Source organism: Callospermophilus lateralis, chromosome 5, assembly GCF_048772815.1.
Source record: "Callospermophilus lateralis isolate mCalLat2 chromosome 5, mCalLat2.hap1, whole genome shotgun sequence".
NCBI classification, from domain to species: Eukaryota; Metazoa; Chordata; class Mammalia; order Rodentia; family Sciuridae; genus Callospermophilus; species Callospermophilus lateralis.
In genome coordinates, this window is record NC_135309.1 from 104447580 (window position 1) to 104474193 (window position 26614).

Here is a 26614-nt window from a genome sequence, read left to right on the forward strand (position 1 = left end):
GGTTTCAGTGTGGCCAACTGTGTGAAATAGATGGTTCTGTTTCTGGAATTTCCTTATTTGTAATATGATTTCAATATGTATAACTCATACATCATCTAATCACACATCATCTAATCATATCCTATGCATATATTCTCCCAGTGATGGAAAAATAGTTTACACTTATAGATATGGAATGGAAGTGATTTCCTCAAACTAATATCCACTAGTTGTGAAAAACCCAAACTAGAAGTCCAGTTTCTTATAACCCAGAAAGGTCCAGTTCTGCTACCACATGATGAAGCTGATAGCTTGAGAGAGACAGTGACTGGGGAAGAAAGTCAGCAGGTTGAAGAGGAGAATTTGTCCTAAAAGTCCATCTTGCTTACGTGGTTCAGATACAAAGCTTATGTGAGGATTTTGGGATGTCGGGTGGATTTTAGACTCAGGCCCAGATCAGGGTCATAAATGTGGGGGTCAGCTTTTCTGACACACATGCTGTAGTTATCTGACAGTCACCAATTCTGGGTTCTGTAACTCTGTAAGAAGAGTTACTAATTAAAAAGTTTTCTTTTTCAGGAACAGCTAACCTTGCAGTTGTTTATTAAGACATAGATCAAGGAAGAAAGCAAAAGGCAACTTCTGCCCGAGAACAGTCTTGGCCCATTAGGTGGCTTCAATCAAAGTTTTCAGCTATAGCACAGCTAGTGCACGACTAATAATATATTGCTCAGCTGTCTGACCTCCAACAATTAGGGTTTTTTAAATCAACTAAAAGCAAGGGAAGCTAGAATGTTTATTTAGATTTTCCTCAGTTTCATCCTGACCACTATTTTTGTTTGTTTGTTTGTGTTTTTGTTGTTGTTGTTGTTTGTGTTTTGGTACGAGGGATTGAACTCAGGGGCATTCGACCACTGAGCCACATCCCCAGGACTATTTTGTATTTTATTTAGAGATAGGGTCTCACTGAGTTGCTTAGTGCCTCAATTTTTGCTGAGGCTGGCTTTGAACTCATGAGCCTCCTCTCTGTCTCCTAAACTGCTGGAATTACAGGCATGTGCCTCTGCTTCTGGCTTAGGGCCGAAATTATTTTCATGGCTACATTTCCTTTTCTGTTGCACATTAATTAGCAAACATATTGGATTTCCTTTTCCGTTATATATGCAAGAGGAAAGATTAGCATATTAAAAAATTACCTTAAGACCAATGTTTTAATTATATTTAGGACCTTGAATTTACTAGATCATGATAAAGAAGGAATTAATTAAAAATGAATTGATTTATTATGTAAACTGGGTAAAGCTCTTAATTGTCATTGTAGAGAGAGTTCAGGACTTGGGGAAAGGGCTGGGCCAATTTTGTCGTCATCATTTTAAAGTTAATAAGCAATATATATCAGCAGATAGCTAACAGCCCAGTAGTTTCTTTTTAATAGCCTTATCAAGGTGTAATTCACGTGTCATAGTGTTTATCCAATTAAGGTGTATAATTCAGTGATTTTTAATAAATGTACAAGGTTGCCCCACTAGCGTAACAATTCAATTGTAGAACATTTTCATCACCCAAAAAAGAAACCAAACAGTGTTAATCATCACTCCCCATGTCCCCCAGCCCCTCCAGCCCCAGGCAAGCACTAATCTTCTGTTACTATAGATCTGCCTGTTCTAACATTTATGTACATAGAATCATAATAGGCAGCACAGTTTATTTTATTACTTTAGGAAAATACAGAACTTTTGCAGAAACAACTGTTAGTTGAGAAAATTCATTTTCTTTTACCTTTATGTTTAAATTGTGGGATAGGCAATTAATGCTGCTTAAATTGGAAGCAAAATTGGGATCACTGTAGGTAGAAAAATCAAAGTGAGTGCTCACACTTCAGTTTGGTCTTTTGGCACTGATAGTTCAGCTGTGTAGAGGGCCTCTCTTTGGAAAGGTTTGTATCTTTCACCAGTGGGTGTCAGTATCTGACTGAAGATGACTCTTCCTAGACAGCAGGGGCTATAAATAACCCGGAAGCCAGCTTCCCATCCTCAGGAACAACAGATGACATTATTTGAATCCTGCGCTCATTTATGTGATCTCCTTGCAAGAAAAACTTGCAACAAGTCACATTAACCATATATTATTTTTGCCATTAGATAGCTTTAACGGAGTAAGATCTTACCTCTTTTGCTGAAATTGAGCTCTGATTTTTTTAAAAACATATTTACATGAAATCACCCTCTTTGAGAGTTACGTGATAGAGTGTGTTTGTAAAGACTTGAGTGAGAATGGATTTGAATTTTTACACAATAACATTTTAATGACTTCTGCTACCAAATATAGAGATGTTAAGGATTGTTGCTCTGATTAGCCTTGTCATTTGATTAGCCTTGTCATGAGTAATCAATTGCATTAAGCAATTAAATGCTGAAACATGAGTTTAACAAGCTTTATGCTATGCGGACTATTCTTGTCTTCCATTCTTGTAGGATATCTCCTAGGCAGTGAAGATTACTACTCTCATGAGCGTTGTACCTTAATTGAGGCTTTGAATGTCACACGATGTGCTCTTGATTTTCGAGATGGTGAAGAAGTTGCAACAGGATATAAAAATATGTATTCAACCAATGTATTTACCCAGAGGGCTACAGCCCTCATAAATAACCATCCTCCAGAGAAGGTAAGTCTTGCTTCTTTACTGATACCAAAATCTTTTTAAAATAGGAAGAAGTCACTGTTGTTTGGGGGAAAATCGAACAAATTCTAAGAGGATTATTTTCAAGTTTTAGAGCCCATCAGAATTAGCCTTGGAAGCTTGTGAAAATGAAAGAGTCCTGGAGCCCACCTCTGAGGGTGTGACTTATTAGGTCTGAGAAAGGTCCATCTATCTGCATCTTATAGAAACTCTCAAAAGGTGATTCTGGTGAGAGTAGTCCTTGGGTGGCACTTGGAAGAATATTGTGTCTATAGCATTTTAGTAGAAATATATTTTATTATTTTGTTGTTTTATGTGCATGTGCTCTAAACAATTAATAAAATGACTCTTTTTAAAAGGTGAAATCAGCTTATATATGAGATGAGGCTTTATTATGGAAAACTTTCCATCAAGAAATCACAAATTTTGGGTTCAGGAAAAGTCCTCTAACTTTCAATCACTCCTCCCCACCCTACCCAGATTATTTTGACTATTCTAGGTTATTTTATTTTTCTTTTTTCTTCCTTTTTAAAAATACATTTGTATGTTAATTTTAGAATCAACTGATCAATTTCTACCAAGAAAATAAAACAAGTGTCAGTTTTGATTTGGATTTCACTGATGCTGTAGTCCAACTTGTGGAAAACAGACACCTGAACAATACTGAGTCTTCCAATTCATCAACATGGTCTATGAAGAAGCCTGTTTTTCACATTAATTATACTAAAGCTGTTGTGTCTATCATGTACTGACTTACATATAGGGAAAGGTAAAGGTAGACAAGAATCTGAATAGCTCTAAAGCCAAATTCTCTAGATTTAGCCTATAAGTGCTTTTGAATGGGACAGATACTTGTGTTCTCAGACATGAGGCTCAAAAGATGGCTTCATCAAGAACTGTATTAGCACACTCACAAATCAGTCCTTTTGTGGGACCTGGACATAGCAAATTCTAGAATATGCAATGTTATCTCGTTCTAATTTCCTGCACTTTGGCTCTTTGACAATGCCTGGGGGTCCCTGGTGCAGATCACAGCATGGATTATGGCTTACATACATGTCCAGACTTAATGCACTGCTGAAAACTCCCTTTTTGGTGTGGAATTTCCCTGGCCCTGCCTTCGCCCACTCTAACTCAGTATTGGGGATCATCTACTCTGTCCTCAGTTTTGCCCCACTTGAGTTTTTATCAGCTTAATGCAGACATCTTGGAGTAACCATGCCTGCTATGGAACATAGAAACAAAAACATTTTCTCAAATACATAGAAATACACAGGTTTTAAATCTAAATTTAAACCAACATTCTGGTAGTTAAGGCTTATGTTCTCAGTTCTCTGCTGTATGCTTGGCATTTTATAGATACAATTTAACACCAAAAGAACAAGGTAAAGTTTTAAGGGAACCATTTTATAACATATATTTAATCAAAATGACTTAGAGAAGAAACTTGGTCAAGGTCACAGAACTTTTGAAAGACAGAATCAGAATCTAAATCCACAGTCTCTGACTACAGAGCTTATCCCCTTAATCAGTCTCCCCAGTTCACAGCTAATATCCAAGGCCAAAGATTCTGAGTCCCAGTTTATGATTCAACTTAATTGTTCTAGTCCTGACCATTTATTAGAATTATCTGGGAAACTTGTAAGAAATAGTGATGTCAAATATTGTGATTCATTGGTTTGAGGTGGTACCCAGGCATTTTATTTACCATCACCTCCTGCCCCCAACACACATACCCCTTGCCAGTGATTCAGATGTGCTGTCATTATAGATACCCTGTACAGTGAGGGGCATTCTGTGATGTTCAGGGCTCTCCCCTCAAACAGAAGTGAGCAGAAGCCAACTATTTTAATTATGCAACCACTGTAATCTTCCTACAAAAAATTTCATTCCTATTAAGGAACGATGAAGTATTCTTTCACAGTACCCTCAACATTAAATAGATAAGAGGAAGAAGATGGGGTGAGATAGCTCTCTGGATGAACTGTCTTAACTGGGTCAATGGGGAAAGCATTTGTCACTGAGGACATCGGAAGGCCCTGAGAGCTTGCAAGTCCTGGAAGGGGTGTTGTTAGCATGGTGCTGTTCATAGACAGCATTATTGAAATCACCAGGTGAGAGGACGGTCCTTATCCTACAGCTGAAACATTCTGAAGAACTTTCCATCATATCATTCCCAGTGTGTTCAAAGTTTCGAACACAAATATGAATGAATGACATAATTAATAGTTGAGTACTAACCCCAAAATATTTGCTTAAGACAGCCTGTGTTTACATTACCAGTTCTCAATAAAACAATGCATCTTACCATTTTCAGGAGCTGTGCTTTTCATCATCTTAATCAGTGTTTAATTCTGTGCTAATTTCTCAGGTGCTATTTATAGACTGTAACATAGGCCACTTGTTCAGGTTGGAAGTCATTAAAGAAACACAGGCCAACTTAAAACTGTGCCTATTTTAAAAGGGCACTTGAGGGGGGAAAGCAAATGGAGTGTTTTGTACCAACACAGTTGCTATTGCTGGACTCAGGGCCCAGCAACTTCACATGGCTTAAGAAGAACCATTCTTTCTCCTCTTCTGCATGGTGATTCCACAGCAGTAACATTACAAAGTGCAAGTAGTATGTTCATAACATATCTTCCTGTTGAAAACGGTCCCCACAGGCTGGGGTTGTGGCTCAGAGGAAGAGCGCTCGCCTCGCATGTGTGAGGCGCTGGGTTCGATCCTCAGCACCACATAAAAAAAAATAAAATAAAGGTATTGTGGCCATCTACAACAACAACAACAAAAAAAAAAAAAAAAAAAAAAGGGAAAAAAGAAAAAAAGAAAAGAAAAAAAGAAAAAAAAACAGTCCCCACAGTGCTTTGCAGAATAACAACAAATGTTATCCAACATATATCATCTACTAGAAGCTTTCTAAAAGAAAATGCTACTTTCTAATGGAAGACTCTTACTTTATCCTGGCAAAATTTGGAAAGGAATGCTTCTTTGAACGTTAAAGATAGAATAATAATGTTAACACAATAATGCTTTTTTTACCCATTTATACTTTGAGAAAATATATAAAGAAATGAAAATAAAGGTTTCTTCTTCACTGATATAAAGCTTCTTAGCATGGGGGTTATGTTTAGGGTATGTATCTTGAGGAGCCGTTTGGCATAATAGGAAAGGTCAGAGAACCCCTAGTGTCTTAAACATGAATATATTAATAGCCTTGGGTGATAATCTAGGACTTTTAATGTAATCCTAAGTATTTAGTCATGATTTCACATCTAGGATTTCATTTTATATTCCCAAGACACCTACAATGGTACAGTTATGACTAAGTTGATGAGAACAGGAATCCAGACCCAAAGGAAAACAAAGGAGAGATGATCATGAACTCAGAGATCAGTGGAGGCTGATGTGCAGCCAGGGCTGCAGTTATGTCAGAGGGGCCATCCGGTCTCCAAGGCCAAGCAAGGGTGGGCTGGGACTCCAGTCCATAGACAGTAATCAGGAGCCCATCCCCAGGATGGCAGCGACTTGCTTTGGGCCAACAGTGAGCTGAGGCTCAGCTGGAAGGCCCCAGGAAACTGGCTACAGCTGGTTACAGGGAGGCTTGTGGGCCAAATGGCTGTAGCAAGGTCCTGATGGTGGCTGGAGAACCTTGGAGCCCTAGTTAACTCTTCTTTCTACTGGGCCACCATGTAGTAATAAAAGCGCTTTATGTATTTTTCCATTTTAAAAATAGTGTAGAAATAATTTCATTTAGTTCTATGGAGTAATGAGTTGTTTCATGAATAACATTCCCTTGAGTGCTGAAAGGTTTTTTCCCTCCCCATAGTATCTTAAGTGTGTTTCTTTGTCCTAATTTTGTGAAATAGACTGTAGTACATATTATTCTGTCTCCTCTGGATGACCCAAAGCCATACAGATGTGAGTAAGACTGTGTACCTGCAGTAAAAACAGTAGACTATTGCTGATGAGATGGGGAAAAAGATAATTTTTTGTTCAAAGAATACATTTGTCTATTCTCCTAAATTATTAGGATCTGGCCAGCAGGTAATGCTTTACATAGCCTTTGCATAGCCTGTGACAGTCACCTTACCCTTCAGAGCTGGTTTTCACTCCTCTGTTATGTCCCTTCTGTTTGAATCAATAGAAATCTGACCACTGTATCAGTGGGGGCTGCTGTAGTTTTATATTTTTAGCCTCCCAAGAGAAAGGGTGATGTTTTTGTCACTAAGGAATAATCATGGAAAAGGTTTTCAAGTTACTTTTTTAATGTGTTTAACAAAGTGAGTAGAATGATTTCCATGCTGAATATTTGCAAGACTCTTTAATAGTGACTCCAGAATCATTTTTTCCCAGTGTGGTTTCAATGGCTCTCCCTACCATCCTTCTCTGCATTACCTTTACAAATCCCTTGCTGGCTACGAACAACATGCCCTCTTTCCCCCTCCTCTCCTTTAGCCATGTTGCTGCTAGTGACCTGTGCAGTGCAGAAAATCTCCACCTCTATCCTATAGAGTCCCAGCTGGGTCCCAGAATTAAACTGACCTAAAACGGAATAGCAGGAGGAAAGCATAATATGGTTCAACATAATGAAGTGAAGTCCCCAAAGAAGTGGTGAGGCAGTTACATATATGCTAAATTGGACAAAAATAGGAAAATGGAAATGTGACTAAATTATGTGGGAGGCTTTACAGATAAGATAGTTAAAGTATCTGAGGTATTTAAATCTCATACATGAATGGGAAAAGGTTAGAAGGCATCTAGATGGGAGGAGCTCATATTTCATTCTTCATTGTTAAGTTATTTTAAATTATATATTATACATCCCTGTGAAGGAGTAAGGAATGTCCACATAGAGAAAGAGCAGCAGGAAAGGAGGACAGGAGAAGGCCGGAAAGGCCTTGTTGATGAGTCATCTTCCAGTGTCCCCCAGTTCAAAGTACTCGGCATGCCAAATGCAATGCTTATGGGGAACCATTTCCTGAACCCCAATACTTGCGAACATAAGTCTATGACCCAGAGTGGAGGAGGAACAAGAGAGGGAGAAAGGAGAAGATTGACCCATCGGGTGAAGGGTTAAAATATGCTATTCTGGCATTTGATGATTTAAGTTAAAGGCACTTGAAAAACAGCAGGTGTAAGATCACTTTGATCTTCCTGCTGCTTCTTAAACGCAGAAGTGGAAACTCCCAGTGTACTAGAAGGAAGGGCCACAGCCTTATCCTCAAGGTCGGGGAGTCCAAATGGAGAGAATTCTGCACAGACCTTGTTTATTCTTGGCCTGAACCACTTGTCTCTTTGAGGGTTTCCAACTCATTGAAGAATTCGGTAGGAGCACAATAAAGGGAATGCCTTCAGAAAGGCTCATTAAAAAGGAGGAACTGGCCTGGAATACCACAGATGTTCAGTGCCCTAACTGGGCATCAAAGATAAAAAAGAATAGGTGGATTACAGATAATTTCCAGGAGTTGAGTTGGTCTTACGTTTGGTCCTACATCAGACTAACAAGGTGTGGCGTTTACTTATTTTCTCATAAAATACATAAGAACCATAAAACTTTCCTAAAAGGTGGGGACTTATTTTCGGCTAAAGCAAAAGGGTAAAGCATCTCTTGATAGGTAGCCATCCTGTAATAGTGCGGTTTGCAACAGAAAATTGCTCTTCAATTAATGTGGGCTTGAGCAAGTCATATAACTTTTTAAACTTAACTTATCTATGAAATGGATATTACATAGAGTGGAATGGCTAAACTGTGAGACCAACCTAGATACCCTTCAATAGATGAATGAATTTTAAAAAGTGGCATATGTACACAATGGAATATTACTCAGCAATAAAAGAGAATAAAATCATGGCATTTGCAGGTAAATGGATGGCGTTGGAGAAGATAATGCTAAGTGAAGTTAGTCAATCCCCAAAAAACAAATGCTGACTGTTTTCTCTGATATAATGTGACTGATTCATAGTGGGGTAGGGAGGGGGAGCATGGGAGGAATAGGCGAACTCTAGATAGGGCAGAGGGGTGGAAGGGGGATAGGGGGGTAGGGGGTTTGCAATGATGGTGGAATGTGATGGACTTCATTATCCAAAGTACATGTATGAAGACATGAATTGGTGTGAACATACTTTATATAGAGAGATATGAAACATTGTGCTCTATATGTGTAAAAAGAATTGTAATGCATTTCTGTCATGTATTTAAAAAATAAAATCAATTAAAAAGTAAATAAGAGATAATATCTTAATTATTATCAGAGTATCTAATACATAGATAACATTTAATATATAGATGCTATTATTATTTGTTTGGACCAGGCTGTTCTAGGACTCTGGCTTTATTTTGTTTATTTATTTATCTTATATCTTTTGTTATATTTTTAAACATTATTATTGACACATAATTTGTATATGATAAAATTCACCCATTAAAAGTTTATAGTTCTACAGTAAGTTCAGGAGTTGTGCAATCATGATTTGAGTCTAAGACGTTTTCATCACCCCCCCAAAACCTTAAACATGTCACTCATCATGCTCTCCCCACAATTTCCTATATCCCCAGGCAACTACTAATCTATTTCCTATGAATTTGCCTACTGGACATTTCATATAAATATGTGATTATACAATATGTGGTCTTTTGTGATTGGCCTCATTCACTTAGTGCGTTTTTAAGGTCCATCTATGTTGTATACTCTATTTCCTTTACTGCCATGTATTGCTGAAACTATACCATATTTTATTTTTCTAATTAATGCATGGACTTTGGGCTGTCTCTACTTTTTGGTTATTATGAGTAATATTGAAATGAACATTCAAACAAGTTTGTGGATATGTTTTCATTTCTGAAGAAATGGAAGTGCTAGGTCATATGATAACCCATTTTTAACAAGTCCAGGAACTCCCAAACTGCTTTTTTTTTTTTTTTTTTTTTGTTCTGTATAGATATCCTTCTTGCAATGAGGGAGAATTCCAATTTCTCTACATATCCTCATCAACATTATTGTTATTTTCCATTTTTAAAATTAAAACCATCCTAGAGGGTCTGAAGTGGTATCTCACTGTGGTTTTGCATTTTTGTTTTGCATTTTCTAATGATTAATGAAGTTGACATCTTTTCATGTGCTTGTGGCCATTTGACTACCTTCTTTGGAGAAATAGCTGTTCAAATTCTTTGCTCATTTTACAGTCCAGTTAATTTTTTTTTTTGTCATTGAGTTGCAAGAGTTGTTTCTATATGCTGGATATGAGTCCCTAAACACATATATGACTCACAAATATTTTCAATGCATTCTGCAGGTTTTCTTGATATTATTTTTATTATGATAAATCCAGAGTGTCTTAACCTTCTGTGTTTAATTTTTCCATGCCCTTGTAACTGATGTGTACAACCTCTCTTTCCAGCCTCTGTTTCTCTACCTTGCTCTCCAGTCTGTCCATGAGCCCCTTCAGGTGCCTGAAGAGTACCTGAAGCCATATGACTTTATCCAGAATAAGAACAGGCATCACTATGCAGGAATGGTGTCCCTTATGGATGAAGCAGTAGGAAATGTCACTGAAGCCTTAAAAAACCACGGACTCTGGAACAACACAGTGTTCATCTTTTCCACGGGTAAGTCTGTCAATAGGAAACTCATCTCTCGGCAAAGCCTAGGACATGGTGTTCGATAAGTGGAATGAAGACAGATGGGAGCAGTTAGCATTTCCTTATTAAAACAAATTCTAACTGCAGTAGGGGAGACATGGTCATAATGGATAGAAAGATGTGTCTAAGGAAAAAGAATTACGGGCTTGTCCTCTTTTCCTTCAGCTGTTAACTATTCTGCGAGTATGTTCAAAAACAAGTGCTCACTGACCGAGTAAAGGATGGACATCGCTGATGCCCAGGGCAGTGGGTGGCGAGTCCCTGTAGTGGTGTGTTCTTCCCTCACTGCAGCCAGGCCATCTATGACTGTGACTGTGACTGACTGGAGGGGACTTTGTATCAGTGCAAAGAGACAGATTGTGACATGGATACAGATGAGAAATGGAGCCAGTGAAATTGGGGCTTGAATCCCCAGGTATGGATTTATTTTGTATTTGTTTTCTGGCAATAAAAATCATACATGTTGATTACAGAAAACAAAAGAAATGAGAAAGAAAATTCGTGATCTCAGGACTCAGAGATAATTTTTGAAAATAATTTTCATTATGGCCATGACCTTTTGATTCCTAATCTGTTATGTATTTGATTTTCCCTCCTCTCATTAGACACAGTTTTCTAAAATTTCACCATGATATGCTTTGGGTGTAGGTCTTTGTTTATTCATTGTGCTCTCTACTTGGAAAGTACTTTCTATCTGAAAATGCACAACCTTTTCTAATGGGAAATTTTCTTATATTAATTATTTTGCAATTGTTTGACCCTTCACCTTACTTCTCCCCATCCTCTCTTTATAGAATTCCTGCTAATTAGATATTAGGTCAATCCTCTAGAGTTTTTAGTTTTTATTTCTGTTATCTTTTTATTTCTTCCACTGTTTGGAAAATTTCCTGATCAGTATTGTGTATATTTTTAATTGAATTTATTTTAACTGCTGTGTTTTTAATTACTAAGAACTTTTTTGTTTTTGATAATTCTTTTTTTTGTGAAGTTTTGTTTTTATTATATATATATATATATATATATATATATATATATATATATATAGCATTTCCTTATTAAAACAAATTCTAACTGCAGTTTATTATATATATGTATGTATATATATGTATATATGTGTATATACATATATACATAAATTACTTCTCCAAAGCCTATGCATTACCATTATTTTCATGAGTATGTGTATGGAATATAATTTGTTCTTACTCAGTCCCCAGTGTTTCCCCTTTCCCTCCCCTCTTTCCTCCCGGTCTTCCATTCCTTCTACTCTACTGATCTTTCTGCTATTTACTTAGAGGGGTTTTCTTTCTTTCTTTCTTTGTTTTTTTTTTTTTTTTTTTTTTTTTTTTAGTTAGTGTCTTATGGATGTACATGGTGGTGAGATTCACTTCAATATATTCATATATGTACATAGGGAAGTTAGGTCAGATTCATTCTGTTCCATCTATCCATCCCTTTTCTTTCCCCATTAGTCCCCTTCATCTAGTCCACCCATGTTTCTTCTATTTTGATGGAATTCCCCCCACCCTATTTCTTTCCCACCTACCCCCTCCTTAATTTGGACTAGCTTCTGCATATCAGAAAAAAAAATATTAGAACTTTGGCTTTCGGAGTCTGGCTTATTTCACTTAACATGATAGTTTCCAGTTTCATCCATTTACTGGCAAATGCCATAGTTTCATTCTTCTTTATGGCTGAGTAATATTCCATTGTGTGCATATACCACGTTTTCTTTATCCATTCATCTGTTGAAGGGCATCTTGGTTGGTTCCCTAGCTTGGCTATTGTGAATTGTATAAACATTGATGTAGCTGTATCTCTATAATGTGCTGATTTTAGATCTTTGGGATATATATTGAGGAGGGGGATAGCTGGATCTTATGGTGGTTCCATTCCTAGTTTTTTGAGAAGTCTCCATACTGATTTCCAGAGTGGTTGATTTGTAGTTCCACCAACAATGACAGTATTGGAGATTGAACCCAGGTGTACCACTGAGCTACATCCCCAATTCTTTTTATTTTTTATTTTGAGATAGGGTCTTACCAAGTTGCTGAGGCTGGCTTTGAACTTGTGATCTTTCTGCACCAGCCTCCTGAGAAGTTAGGACCACAGGCATGCACCATTAAGTCCAGCTTATATATAATATTTTTAAAAGTTTATTTATATTTCTCTCTTTCTCTCTCATAAAACTCTCTAGGTTCTATTTTAGTCTGCCTCTCATGAACGTGGCTTTCTCAAATACCTAGTGATCCTTGCCTACTTAAAAATTTGATTGGAAATTTTTAGCATGAGGTCAGGGTTTATTATCTGGTAAATTTTATTGGATGGTGACTATGTAGGGATGAGGGGACATGTTGAGGAATCAACTTGGTATTCTACTCTAGTTTTCTGGGTTTTTATGAGTTGTTTTTCTTTGCTTTTAATTAGGCATGTTTTGAAATATATAGCATTAATTGAGTGTTTACTATGTTCAGGACCTAGTTCTAAGTGCTTTAACTGAATTAGTTCAACTAATCCTGTCAATAATCCATCCTCTGAGGGTTATTATAATCCCATCTTGCAAATGTAAAAACTGAAGAACAAAGAGATTAAGTAACTTGCCCAAGTGATACAGCCAGGCAGAGCCAAGCTTCTGTGGTTCTGAGTTCACTGAAACATCCTGCCTTGGAGATGATGATCCTGATATTCTTATTGGACCTTCTGATATAGCAGAGCTTCCCCCATTGTGGGATGCAATAGTGACCTCCTGTGGAGCTGGGCAGGGATAGGATGGTGTCCACTCTGAGCAGACTTGTTCAGTTACTTTAATGCCATCCAAACAGTATTATTTTCCAAGTGCTTCCTATTTTTTATTTAAATAATAAAAGTTTCATTGTGTATGTTTAAGGTATACAACATGATGTTATAGTATATATGTATATACCATATATGGTTTCTACAGTGGATGCTCCTTGTTTTGAAAAAGGTTGAATATAAGATAAAATTTATCTTTTTCACAAAACTTATCCTTCTGAAAAGAAGGAGGCATCTTAAACTTAATTCCTTATAAGATCTTTCATAATCTGGTGTCCTTTTCAATTTACTTTATTTTGAAGAGCCTGCTATGTAGCATTTTGATCACATTGGTATTGAATACCTATAGAAGTCTCTGGAAATAATCAGTAAAACAGAGATCAGGATGCATTTATTCCTGGGAAATGACCTTATAATTGCAAAAATTGGAGGTCATGAATTTATAAAACAAGGCTTTGTTGTAGAGATCACCATTACACAATTTTAGGGACAAATAGTTTCCTGAAATGAAAATATACATTGATTAATATATCACTCGTAGGCTGAAGTATCCTCAGAAATGAAGAAGGTAGCTCTGGAAGACCAATGTTAAATATCTCCAAGTGGCTTTTGTGAAAATAGAGATATTGGTGTCAAGAATGCATGGGAAGATGTGGAATAAAATATTTTCATAGTATGTGGGAATGAAAAATATTTTAAGATCAATATTTCTTTTGTTACATGATTCCACGTACATATGCATAACTATTTTAAAATAGAGAGTTGACTGTTTTATAAACAACTCTAACACTTTATTTATTCAGGTTGCCAGAAGTAATATTTGAAGCTTCTCACTGAGAAAACAGGGATTACCTTATAATAGCATTGTCTTATATTCTGCCTGACACAATGATGCATTAACAGATATGCTGGTCTGAGATCATCTTTGCTTTCTTGGGCTAAATTCAACTGGATCATGCCTATGTATTTTTATAATACTGTTAAGTTCAGTTTGCCTTTGTTTATTTCAGGTTTTTCCATCAGTTCAGAAGTGCAAATGTGGTTGGTGATTATTCTCTGTCATGTTTTGTTGTGTTGGTGAGAGTCACTTAATAAAATAATTTGAATGGGTTTTCCATCTTTTTCTATGCTCTGTAATAGTTTAGAATGTTTTTAAGATCTTTCTGGTAAAACTGATTTCTGGAACTGTCTTTGGTGGCATTTTAAAAAGTTATCTCCACAGTTAAAAATTTTTTGCTTAAGTATATTTAGGTATGGGTCTTTAAGATACTTACAAAGTTAATTTTGCCTGAAATATAGTAAGTCCCTTGATCTGCATGCTGAGATTATTTTTCACTCTAGGAATTTTCCCATGTTCATATTTTAGCTTATTGCTTTTGTTCTGCTTGAATTATTTCTCAAAAATATCTTTAATTAGTGGGGTGAATGACTGATTTAGCTTTTTTTTTCTCTCTCTCATCCTTTTTAGCTTTTGTCCTTTTTCTCGGCCTTCCGGAGCTCTTCTGCATTAGCAGTAACACATTTTTGCAATTTTAATCCTGCTGTTTTTTTTTTTTTATCTCCAATGTAAATTGTTAGGACTGTATTTTTGGTTTCTTTGCTGGCCTTCCTTTCTTTGCCTCAATCAGTTCCCTTTTCTTCTAAGTTTCTTAGAAATAAAATGACCCTTGTTCATCAAGTCCTGACAGCAGGGCCCGACCCTGCTCCTGTGTCCCCCCCACTCTCACCTTGGCACTGTTGCTCCTGCTGTAAGCATTAAAGTTCAAAATAAGCTTGTCAAACAGGTTTCCTGATCTGCATTTTACCAGAAGAAACTAGAACCTTAAGAAGTTAAATGATTTGCACATCTAACAAATGGAAGAGCTAGAATTCAAATCCAATCTACTTGGAGGTCAGTACCTAATTATCCTAGTCAGTTGTCTTTTTGCATCTCATCTTCTTTTCCTTTTATCTCAACCCACTGTCCTTTAGCTCTACTTTTTGTCTTTCTACACTCCTGTTCCCAGAAACCATTCTCTTCCTGAATCTTTCTAAACAGAATTTCTTCTAAGCTGTTCATTTTTATGCTAAGTCATTGCAGCTGTGTGCTCTTCCTCTGATAGAAGTGATGAAGGATCTGTCCACAGCCTCACTTACATTTGGCTGAGGGTCTGACTCTAAGGAAACGCCTCATTTGCATTTCTTTCTCCAGAGACTTTATATGTGTTTATTGACAATTCATTGCCTGAAGCAGAATTCAATAATGTGCTATAATAATGTGATTAAACCCAAGGAGAGGGGACCTGGACTGGATCAGAGAGCGTTGTGATTCATTTTTTCCAGTTGTCTCACTTACATCACTTAGCACTGTTCTTCTTTATGAGCCTGAGTGCTGGGTGCATCCAAAGAAGAAAATGTTGCATCCTTTAGTACTGGAAAATGTGCCATGAACGAACTTCTTGGTATCAAGTTTATATTTAGTGACATGGAGAGGCAAAGAATAGATTTTAGGTTTTGATATTTGGGAACACTGACTTTTTTTGAAAAAAAAATTTGTTTTATAATCTAAGAGAAACCCATGAGGCACCTCATCCTTGCCATCTGTACCCAGCATCTAAGCCCTTAAGGTGGGCATTCTTAGTGTGCCACCAGGAGCCTGCAGCAGTAGTGAGCATTTTGTTAAAACTGCAGTTCCCAAGGTGATGGCTGCATAGCACTGTGATTACATGGGATGTCACTGAATTGGGCACTTAAAAATGGCTAACTTCATGCAATGCGAATCTAACTCAATTCTAAAAATTCAGCTTTGAGGCTCTATCACAGACCTACTGAATGAGAAACCCAGGGCTGAGGTCCCAGGAATCTCATTTTTAACAAGCATCCTGATAATTCTTTTGTGAATAGAAATCCAAGAACCTCTGAATTCACTCTTACTCAAATCTTGGGAATTTTCCCAAGCAGGAATAGGAAAAAAAAAAAAAAAAATACATACACACACACACACACACACACACACACACACACCCACGGCTGCTAGAAACCAACTGGGCTTGAATTGAACTTCTCCCACATGGTTTACTTTTCAGGTAAATGTACCCATTTCTACAAACAGGCTGTTTGAAAAAGCTGATAATAAAGTTTAAATTTATTGATCTCAGTGGGTGCAATGGTGCACGCCTGTAATTCCAGTGGCTCAGGAAGCTGAGGAAGGAGGATCACAAGTTCAAAGCCAGCCTTAGCAACAGCAAGGAGCTAAGCAATTCAGTGAGACCCCACTCTAAATAAAATACAACATAGGGCTGGGGATGAGGCTCAGTTGAGCACCCCTGAGTTAAATCCCTGATATCCCCCCTCCCCCGCAAAATTTTAAGATTCTGCTGTTCATGCCCTTCCTGCATAAAAAGTACATTGACGGATTAATGCAACTCTCTCTGTCACTGTGATACATATGACAGTGTTGTCTGTGTCATTACAAACATGTCATTGTTTTCTTTTGATACAAAGACTGTGTCATTACAAACATGTCATTGTTTTCTTTTGATACAAAGACGATCCTTCTAACCCTTCTCTGATACAATCTAGTCAGAGTTCGAGTCCTGGCTGTGCAGCCCGCGAGTCATGTAGACTCCAGCCTCAGTTTCATCAATAATTGAGTGCAGGTTGGCTGGCCACCCATTCATTCACTCAGAGTCTACCCAGGAAGGAATTGCAGAGGGCCTCCAAAGGTGGTGGGAGGCACTGAACAGATGTGAGCAGGATCATTTTAGGACTGGTATGGAGAGTGGTTGGAAACTTGGGCTTCTGACAGTATAGGGGTGAGTACATGGGTAAGGGATGCCTGAGTAAAGGAAAATATAGGGAAGGAAAGACAGATTTAAGAGATACTTAAGAGAGCTTGGACCAAGAACTCTTACTCAGAGAGTCTTGTTACCAGGAAGGTTTATGGTTGTGCAGTTCTGCACTGCTCTGGGTTTTCAGAACTTTTGTCAGTGCTGGGCACAGCCTCGGTGGACCCATTCCTTCCTTGGCACTGGGAGGTATTTGCAGACAACTGGCAAGGGTGCAGTCTGTGCCAGAGTGCCTATGTGACCCACATAGCAGTCCACGGATCCATAGTCCTGGAAAAAGGGCCCTGTCCCCAACATCCAGTGGCACCAACTTTGAGGAACACTGGATCCTGTTCATTTCTACTTAGACAAATAGAGTAATTTATTGCAGAACCTAAACTTTTAACATTTATTACCTAAGCTTTCACAAAATTACATGTAATTTAAAACCTCAGCTGGAGTAAAAATGAATCTTAACAAATTCCCTTAAATCTTATGTCCCTTGCTCCCTTCCATGTGGAATTCCTTTCAAAATAGGTAGCTGGCAAATGGGAAGCTATTTCATGGTTTCAAATATGTGTACGCAGTTGGCAGGCTTACTAAAATACTACAGAAATTCTGTACCAGAAACATCCTGCAAACCAGTCTGACTGGGTGCTTCAAAGAACCAATAAAACAACATTAAAAATAAAGAACTATGCAGAGCTCTTCAGACTTCAAGATCCTGCTGACTCCATATAAGGCAAATAAAATGATGAATTAATCAGAAAGAACTGGTGAAACCTGTAGCTTTGAGAGCTCTCTTGAGAAGAGCAGCTTCCTGTGTGAGCAGAGGCTTATTTATTTTGATTAATCAAGTATTACAATAGTATTACAAACCAGTATGACTAGGTGCTTCAAACCCTTTAATGAATTTCTAACAAGGATAAGGAAAACTTGTTAAGTGACTAAATCAGATGGTGTGTCCACACTGTTTGTCTCTTCATAATTTATTTAATACATGTATCAAAGAGGAAAATAACAACATAGGTCTCAAAACTATGAGACTAGAATGATCTTTTCCCTAGCTAGTCCTTAATCCACGGCACATCTTTTAGATTTTTGTATGTTAATATCCACACCAAGAGCATGCTGGATCAATTTAAATTTTTATTAGTAAGGGGCGCTAGTTTATTGATTATTTTATTGAGTGAAAATATTAACCAACATACTTTAAAGGCCCCGGAACAGTCTTATAGTTGTATTTTCCGTGAAAAAATCACAGAATTCACAATTCCAGACTCTAGGGCAAAGAAGCTTCTCATCCCTATGTTTCAGATTGTCAGTGATTTATTGTATCCCTTAATATATGTGATAATATTGTTTTATTGTTATTTTGAATTTAAATCAATATTTTCACACTTAGGTGAAGGTATAGCACTGTGACCTTTCTCTGAGTTTATAATTAATGAAAGATATACATTGAACTGAACATATTTATTGACTAAATTGCAAGAAACGTTACAATTTGTTTGGGTTTAACTCTCCTCTTCTTCTGCATTCCATTTTAAAGGTCATGTTTAAGACGGATCCATTTCTTATATTGTACGCTCCTTTTAGAACCCACTGGTGCCAAACTTCCCTTGGAGATGAGAGGAATTATCGTGTTGCACAGGCTGCATGAAAGGGGGGATTCAAATTAAAGGTAGATTCTATATAGAAATAATCACCTGGAAACCATGCTTACAGCAAAAAGAAGGGGCTGACGTAAAATCAGGTCACCATCAAATCAGTTGCAGATGCACAAGTATACATGTGTCTCATCTGATACCCGCGTCTTCTGTCTCCTATAGCTGCCTGGCCAAATATTTATAGGTACAAAATCTATAAAAACAGGCTAGAGGCTGGGGTTGGGGCTCAGTGGTAGAGTTATCACTTAGCATGTGCAAAGCCCTAGGTTTGATCCTTAGCACCACATAAATATAAATAAACAAAAGTATTGTGTCCAACTACAACTAAAAAATAAATATTATATGTGTCTGCAAACAAATGGTACTGAGTGCATGACTGTTGAGGACTCCTATTTGGATGAGGTCAGCACTATTTCAGCATAAAGAATAAAAGGGAGGCCCAATACTTCAACGTATTGGCACAGGAGCTGACTTCCTGAACAAGAGTCTTGAAGCACAAGAAATGAAATCAAACATCAATAGATTGGATGGCATCAAACCAAAATCTTCACAGCAAAAGAAACAAGAGTGTCAAGAAAAAACCTAAAGAATGGAAGGAAAAAAAAATCTTTGCCATCTGCAGATAGGGTGTTAATTTCCAGAATATACAAAGAACTCAAAAAGCTCAACACCAAAAACCAAAGAGCCCAATTAATAAATGGGCAAAGGAACTTAACAGACCCTGCTGTAAAGAAGAAATACAGTCCATCAACAAATACATGAAAAAATGTTCAACATCTCTAGCAATTAGAGAAAAATAAATTAAAACTATACTGAGGTTCCATCTCATTCCAGTTAGAATGGCAATTATCAAGAATACAAGCAACACAAATGCTGGTGAGAATGTGGGGAAAAGGGAATGCTCATACATTGTTGGTGGGACTGCAAATTGGTGCAACCCCTCTGGAAATCACAAAAGTAGGAATGGAAGTCGGGCATGGTGACACATGCCTATAATCCCAGCAGCTCAGGAGGCTGAGGTAGAAGGATGGCGAGTTCAAAGACAGCCTCAGCAACTTAGTGAGACCCTAAGCAACTCAGAGAGACCCTGTCTCTAAATAAAATACAAAAAGGGCTGGAGATGTGGCTCAGTGGTTAAGTGCCCCTAGGTTCAATACCTTGTACCAAAAAAAAAAAAAAAAAAAAAAAAAAAAGTAGGACTAGAACTACCATTTGACCCAGTTATCCCACTCCTTGCCATACATCCAAAGGATTTAAAATTAGAATACATGGCCATATAGATGTTTATAGCAGCTTAGTTCACAATAGCTAAGCTAGGTGCCCTTCAACAGATGAATGGATAAAGAAAATGTGGTATATGTACACAATGGAATATTACAGCCATAAAGAAGAAGGACTTTATGACATTTACCAGTAAATGGATGGATGTGGAGAATATCATGCTAAGTAAAATAAGCCAATACCAAAACATTAGAGGCTTAAAGTTTTTGCTAATATGTGGAAGGTAAACCACAATAAAGCGGGAGAGGGTAAGAAGAGAAGTTTAGTAGATTAGACAAAGGGGAACGAAAGAAAGGGAGGGGGATGGGAATAGTAAAGAGAGTAGAATAAATCTAATATAGTTTTTCTATGTACACATTTGAAAATACCTAAGTAACCAAACCATAGTGCCCACCCACAAGAATGGAGTCCTAAATAGACTAAGATATATCTGATGCTTGTAAAATATTACCAAAATAGATTGATTCTACTGTCATGTATAACTAAGAAGAACCAATAAAATAAAATTGAAAATAAAGAACTATGCAGAACTCTTCAGACTTCAAGATTCTGCTGACCAGGTATAAGGCAAATAAAATGAACTAATCAGAACGGGTAAAAACTGTAGCTTGGAGAGCTCTCTTGACTTGAGAAGGGCAGCTTCCTGTGTGAGCAGAGGTTATTTATTGTTATTGAAAGAACCATCAAGACTTGGCATCAGAGAAAATGCCCATTTATTGAGGAACAGCTCTGCATATTTATAGAGCCGAGGGCGGTTTGACAGTTGGCATGGGGTGCTTTTTGATTGGTGGGTAAGGATCAAGTGAGCCAGCAGGACTAGTCTGATTGGTGGGTAAGGATCAGGTGAGCCAGCAGGGCTCACCATTAGACAACAGGATCATGTGAGCCAGCAGGGCTCACCATTGGACAACAGGATCATGTGAGCCAGCAGGGCTCACCATTGGACGGCTCTTCTTGGGGGATGGGGAAGTTAGTCTTTGGAGCCGGGGCAACTCCCAACAGTTATTAATCAAGTATTACAATAGTATTACACCTATCCCTCCTCCTTTTTTGAGATCTTAAGGATCTTATAAGAGTGTCTGATCTCAGAAAGAGACTAAGACCCAGAGAGGACCTACGTTTGTGGTACTCAGGAGGCAGAGTGCTTGGGCACAGTGCTTAGTCACCCACTGATTCTTATGCAGTCTTGGACAAGGCAGTTCAACCTTCAGTATCTCAGTTTCTTCATTAGTAAAATGTGAACAGAAATCCTATTTCTTGATAGGAGTGTTGGGATTGCCAACAGTACCGTTCCTGTGCTTTATAATTATAAGCTCTTGTGATAAAATAATAGCTTAATGGCTAGAGGCCAAACCACTTCTGGCATTTGGTCTCAAGTTTGCATTTCATTTGGTCCTTTATTTTGTCCCATATGGTTTCTATTTCATTGTGTGACTTGTGAGTCCATTTGTTAATATCTATGCCCATTCATTCCTCCATTCATCCACTCACTCATCAACTGCATGCTTGCTGTGGGCCATGCCCTTTGTTAGGTTCTGGGGAACAGCAGGGAACAGGGCTGACCGTCCACAGGGGAGAGTGGTCTGTTTCCTAATTGAAGAGTCTGCTAGTGGGCATCAAAAATGCCAGGAATCTTCCCTTTTCAACTGAAGATGATGGTAGCAATCTGTAGTCAATTACTCTGACAAACTTTTTGTTTATATTTCTGGTGTCCATTTCCCCAAAATCATGAGGAATTATTTTTAAAGCAGCCTTTTATTCTTAAGTTTGATCACTGAGTGTATAGTATGTTTTGAGAAGCTTATTATTTCCTCTGATACTTTCTTTCGTTCTGCATATTTCTTAATTCTTTGTTATGTCTGAATTGAAGGTGATTTAGCATGGAAGCTATTGGACCTGATTTTGGAGGTTTTGTATCATTGATTACAAGGTAGTAAAGTTGAAATTCTGCTTTTAATTTATCCCCCTTTTTTTGAGAAACATATAACCTGAATGAAATTAAATATCAAAAGTTAAAATTTGTTATTCTTAAGGATTTTGTTTAGTATATATGAGTGTTTCATATTTTAAGATATGAAGTTTATAAAGAAAATTGTTACTGTATGTCCATTACTATTAGGAAATTGAAATTCTAAAACCTATTCTGCTGGTGTTATTTAATTTTAATAAACATTTTTGGTTTATATGAATACAAGTTTCTTCCTAAAGTTACCACACTTTTTCTTTTATTATGTATTTTTTAATTTATCCTCTTTTTTATTTTTTAATTTTTTTATTAGTTACACATGAAAGTACAATGATCTTGACAATTCATACACTTTTTTCTTTTATTGATTATTCATTCAGTTTCCAACTATTTGAAAGTTCTTAAATATATATGTATATATATAACATTATAATAATAACATATATATGTAAAATATAACATTAACAGTCATTAAAGATCAAATATTTAACTCTTACAATAATGAATAAACATTTATATTTTGATTAAAATTATAACATATAAAGCAAAGAATTTAAGGAGGGTTTTTTTTTTAACTCTAAATGACATCTTGAATGTGTACCTTGTGTACCTATATTTGAAAAAGACTCTTCAGGTATTAATAATAATACCAAATAATGTACCTTGTTTGTTTTACTTGTGTAGTTACACTGGTTAGCTACGATAGTAAACTACATATCATACTATTAACCATCATACTTAAGTTTGAGGATGTTGGAAATGGCATTCAAGTAGGCATTTGACTATTTGGTCTTCCAGGAGTTAATGCAAAAGAAGAGTGATGGATCTGTTTGCCTGCTGAAGTTGAATCTATATTTACGGTGCAATAGGCTTCTTTATTCATAAAAGATACATTCTGAGACCCCCCCCCCCCAGTGAATGCCCAAAACTTCAGACAGTACCAAATCCTATATATACTAAAACTTTTTCTATACACACATACCTATAACAAAGTTTAATTCATAAATTAGGTATAGTAAGAGATTAACAGCAATAACTGATAATAAAATTGAACAGCTATAACCCTATACTATAAAAAAGTTATATGATTGTGGATTCTCTCTCTCTCTCTCTCTCTCTCTGTCTCTCTCTCTCTCTCTTCTGTATGCTGCACAAAGAAATGATTCATGTCCCGGGCAGAATGGAGCAGGATGATGTGAGATTTCATCATGCCTCTCAGAACAGCATGCAATTTAAATCTTATGATTTTTTTTTCTTGGAATTTTCCCTATAGTTTCCAACCAACCCTGGTTGACTTTGAATAAATGAAATCCTGGAATACAAAACCACAGATAATTGGGAGGACTACTGTATAAGATTTTACTATAACACATAAGTAATTATTTTTAATACTCTCATTTCAGATGCTTAATCTATCTTTAAAAGACCTTAAAAATTTCACTGGAGTGGTACATTTGGAACAATGCACATTTTCTGCCTTTTTTTTTTTTTTTTTTTTTATTTCAACAGTACTGAGGATCAAACTTAGGACCTCACGAATGCCAGGCAAGCTTTCTACCACTGGGCCACATTCCCAGCCTTTTTTTTTTTTTTTTTTTTGGCCTGTTTTTTAGTCTTCTGCTTCAAATTGATTGATTTTCACTCCTAACCCAAAATGTTCCCGATAAATTTCAATGTCATTCAATTTCTCCGTCCTGATTATGTATCATCTTCGAGCAATGTAAGAATATACTTTGTATATGATAACCTTTTTAAAAAATCATCTTTTTAATTTTTTTAGTTGTCAATGGACTTTATTTTATTTATTTACATGCGGTGCTAAGAATTGAACTCAGTGCCTCACACAAGCTAGGCAAGTGTTCTACCACTGACCACAACCCCAGCCCTATGATAACCTTATTAACTTTAGAGATTTGGCAGCTGTGAATTTACCTACTTAGGAGTAATAGTCTAATTATTATTTTTGTAATGGAAATGCAGTATATCACTTTGTTATTGCTGCCAGGACAAATTATGACAAATCTTAGCAGCTTAAGCAACACAAATTTATTATCATACAGTCCTTTAGGTCAGGAGTCCAGCACAGGCCTCACCAAGATAAAAAGCAGGGTGTAGGCAGGGTGCCTTCTTTCTGAAGACTCTGGGGGAAGATCTGTCTCCTTATTTAGGTTGTGGGCAGAATTCAGCCCCTTGTGATTGCAGGACTGAGGTCTGCATCTTCTTGCTGACTGCCTGCTGGGCTGTTTTTAGTGTTTCGAGGCTGCCACTTACTTTTGGACTGTCTTCATCCATCTTCAGAGCCTCCAATGGTATGGCAGCCCCCTCATATTTTGGTTCTCTCCTCCTCCTTCATCCCTTCATCTCTCTGATGTGCTTTTCCTTTTGCCTTCACTTTCAGATCTCAGAACCCATCCCCTTCCCAACAATCCAGGATAATCTACCTATATTTAGGTCAGCTGATTAGCAACTTTAATTCCTTCTGCAACCTCAGTCCCCTTTGCCAGGGAGGGTAACATATTCACAGGCTTTGAGATTAGGACTCAGACATCTTTGGGGCCATAATTCTTCCTACCACATGCATTCACCCTGGAATGGTGGGAAATTCTCGGTATCCTTTCTGATCATCTCTCATTCTCTACTTGTTTTGTTTCTGAGACAAATGTTCACATCAAATGCAAATGCTCATACTGTTACTTTTGTGTTGACACTAGCGACCTATGCCCAGGGCAGTGGGTTCAGCAAACTGCTCTGAAAAACGGACCGAGAGGTGATTCGTTTGCCTCCTCCAGAAAAGCCATGTGGACCTAGGACTTTTGAATGATAAGGATAATTAACTGTTAAAATATTTTTATTTGTGAGCAACTGTGAAGGGAAAAACAACTTTGAACAAATAGATGCTTTTAATAATTTCATACCAAAACTTAGGAGGTCAGCTTTAGTTTTCTTGAGAACCCATGGAATGGTTTCTTAGGGATTTTGTTGGAAATCCTGAAAAACAAGTAGGAAGCTACAAATAACGATGAAAACCAAGGCCCATTCTCTAATCCACCTTGGGAAGTTGCTTTAATTTTTTTTTTTTTTATAAAATAAGAGCCTCAACTCACTTGCATTTTATTGAGCATCTTTTGTATGATAAGAAATGTGCTCACCTCTGTGCTCACATATGGAAAAGTTCTAGAGCTTGCATTCTTATCTGGGCAGGAAGACTACCTGTGGGCCCAAACTGCTGTACTGTGAAGACTTGATACAACTAAGTTCTAAATTGTGGGGTATCAACAGTGACAATGCTATTGTATTGTCACTGTAGCTGAGAGGGGAAATGCAAACTGGAGTAACATGGGAGGATTTCATGGAGCGGGTGGGATTTGATTTGAAAATGGAGGGATGCTGAGACTTGCAGAGGCAGAGGGAGCGAAAAGGGTCTGCTCCTCATGTCACTAGGCAGACAGTAATGATGACGACCAAAATTATAGCCAACAGTTCACGAGCATTTGCCTATCTTAGGCAGTGCCTACCCTAGGCATTGTGCCAAGCACTTTACACATGTGTCCACTCTTTCAATAGGTACTACTATTATGCCCAGTTCCTGGACGAAGAATGCACGGCACTTCCTAAGTGGAAGGGTAGCGTCCAGCTTGGGCCTGTCTGATTTCAGAGCTCAAGTCAGTAGGCTGTGATCCAGAAGGAGAATACAGGTCACTTAGAGCATGGGAGCCACACAGAGGAAGTTGGATAAGTGAAATTCTAGAAAGAGGTGGAGATGATTTTAAAGACATTCCCCTACAATCTTATCATTTTGAAAATGAAAAAACAGAGACCTAGACAGGCTGAGCAGTTGACTGATGTTAGAATGGAGACTTGGCCTTGTCTCTAACTCCCAGCCCAGGGCTCTTACCTCCCTCCATAGTTGGAGGGAATACATATGATAAAGATGAAGAAAGATCAGAGTCGCCCAATGGGTACCAGAATGAATCCACAGGCTGCCTCAGTCACAGGGGTGGGTAGTGGTGGTACAGCGATGTCCGCATAAGACCCCTGGAAATGGTTTCCACTGTGGGAGAATGTAGCTCACTGAATTCCAGCTGATACAGAGAGCTATTTGGTCATGAATTTTTGATGGAAATATGTCTTTTTGATCCAGATGCAGCTATCTTTAAGAACTGGGGAAGGATTGGTGTAGGAAAAAAACTGCATTTACCAATGATGTGAAAACATCACTCTCTACAAAATCTCATTCTTTTCAAACTTCTTTTCTGCCTCTAGACAGTGGTAAAATGGGCTAATATTCCCTTTCTCCAGTTCTCCTGATCCATGAGCAGTGAAATGGCTGAAGGCAGGCAGCTGGAGGAACAAAGAGGGCTAAATGACCAGGGAAAAATAGTTTATGAATCAGTGGAAAGTGATCGATTGTGGGTGTTTTTAATCGGTAATTTTGAACAGTGTTACCATATAATAGTTAGAAGATACACATTTAGGGTTCAAATGTGTACTGGTATTATTAGTTGAAAATCAACAGCCACATGTTATTGATATCTAACTCTTCCAGATTTTAAACATGGAGATTTACTCTTAAGTAGCTTTTTTTTTTTTTTTTTTAAACAGGTACCTGGGATTGAACCTAGAGGGGCTTCACTGAGCCACATCCCCAGACCCTTTTATATTTCATTTAGAAACAGGGTCTTGCTGAGTTGCTAGGGCCTCTTGAAGTTGCTGAGACTGGCTTTGAACTTGTGATCCTCCTGCCTCAGCCTCCCAAGTCTCTGGGATTATAAACATGTGCCTCTGCGCCAGGCTTAAGTA

At 37.5% G+C, this 26614-nt stretch overlaps 1 protein-coding gene across 1 annotated transcript in view; it reads left to right on the forward strand.

Annotated features, from left to right (window-relative positions):
* The window catches only part of Arsb (arylsulfatase B), a 174670-nt gene that overhangs the window by 20982 nt on the left and 127074 nt on the right, over positions 1 to 26614 (forward strand). The window contains exons 3-4 of the mRNA XM_076856066.2: positions 2454 to 2644; positions 10058 to 10265. Coding sequence (XP_076712181.1) covers positions 2454 to 2644; positions 10058 to 10265 — 399 coding nt within the window. The remainder of the gene's footprint in view (positions 1 to 2453; positions 2645 to 10057; positions 10266 to 26614) is intronic.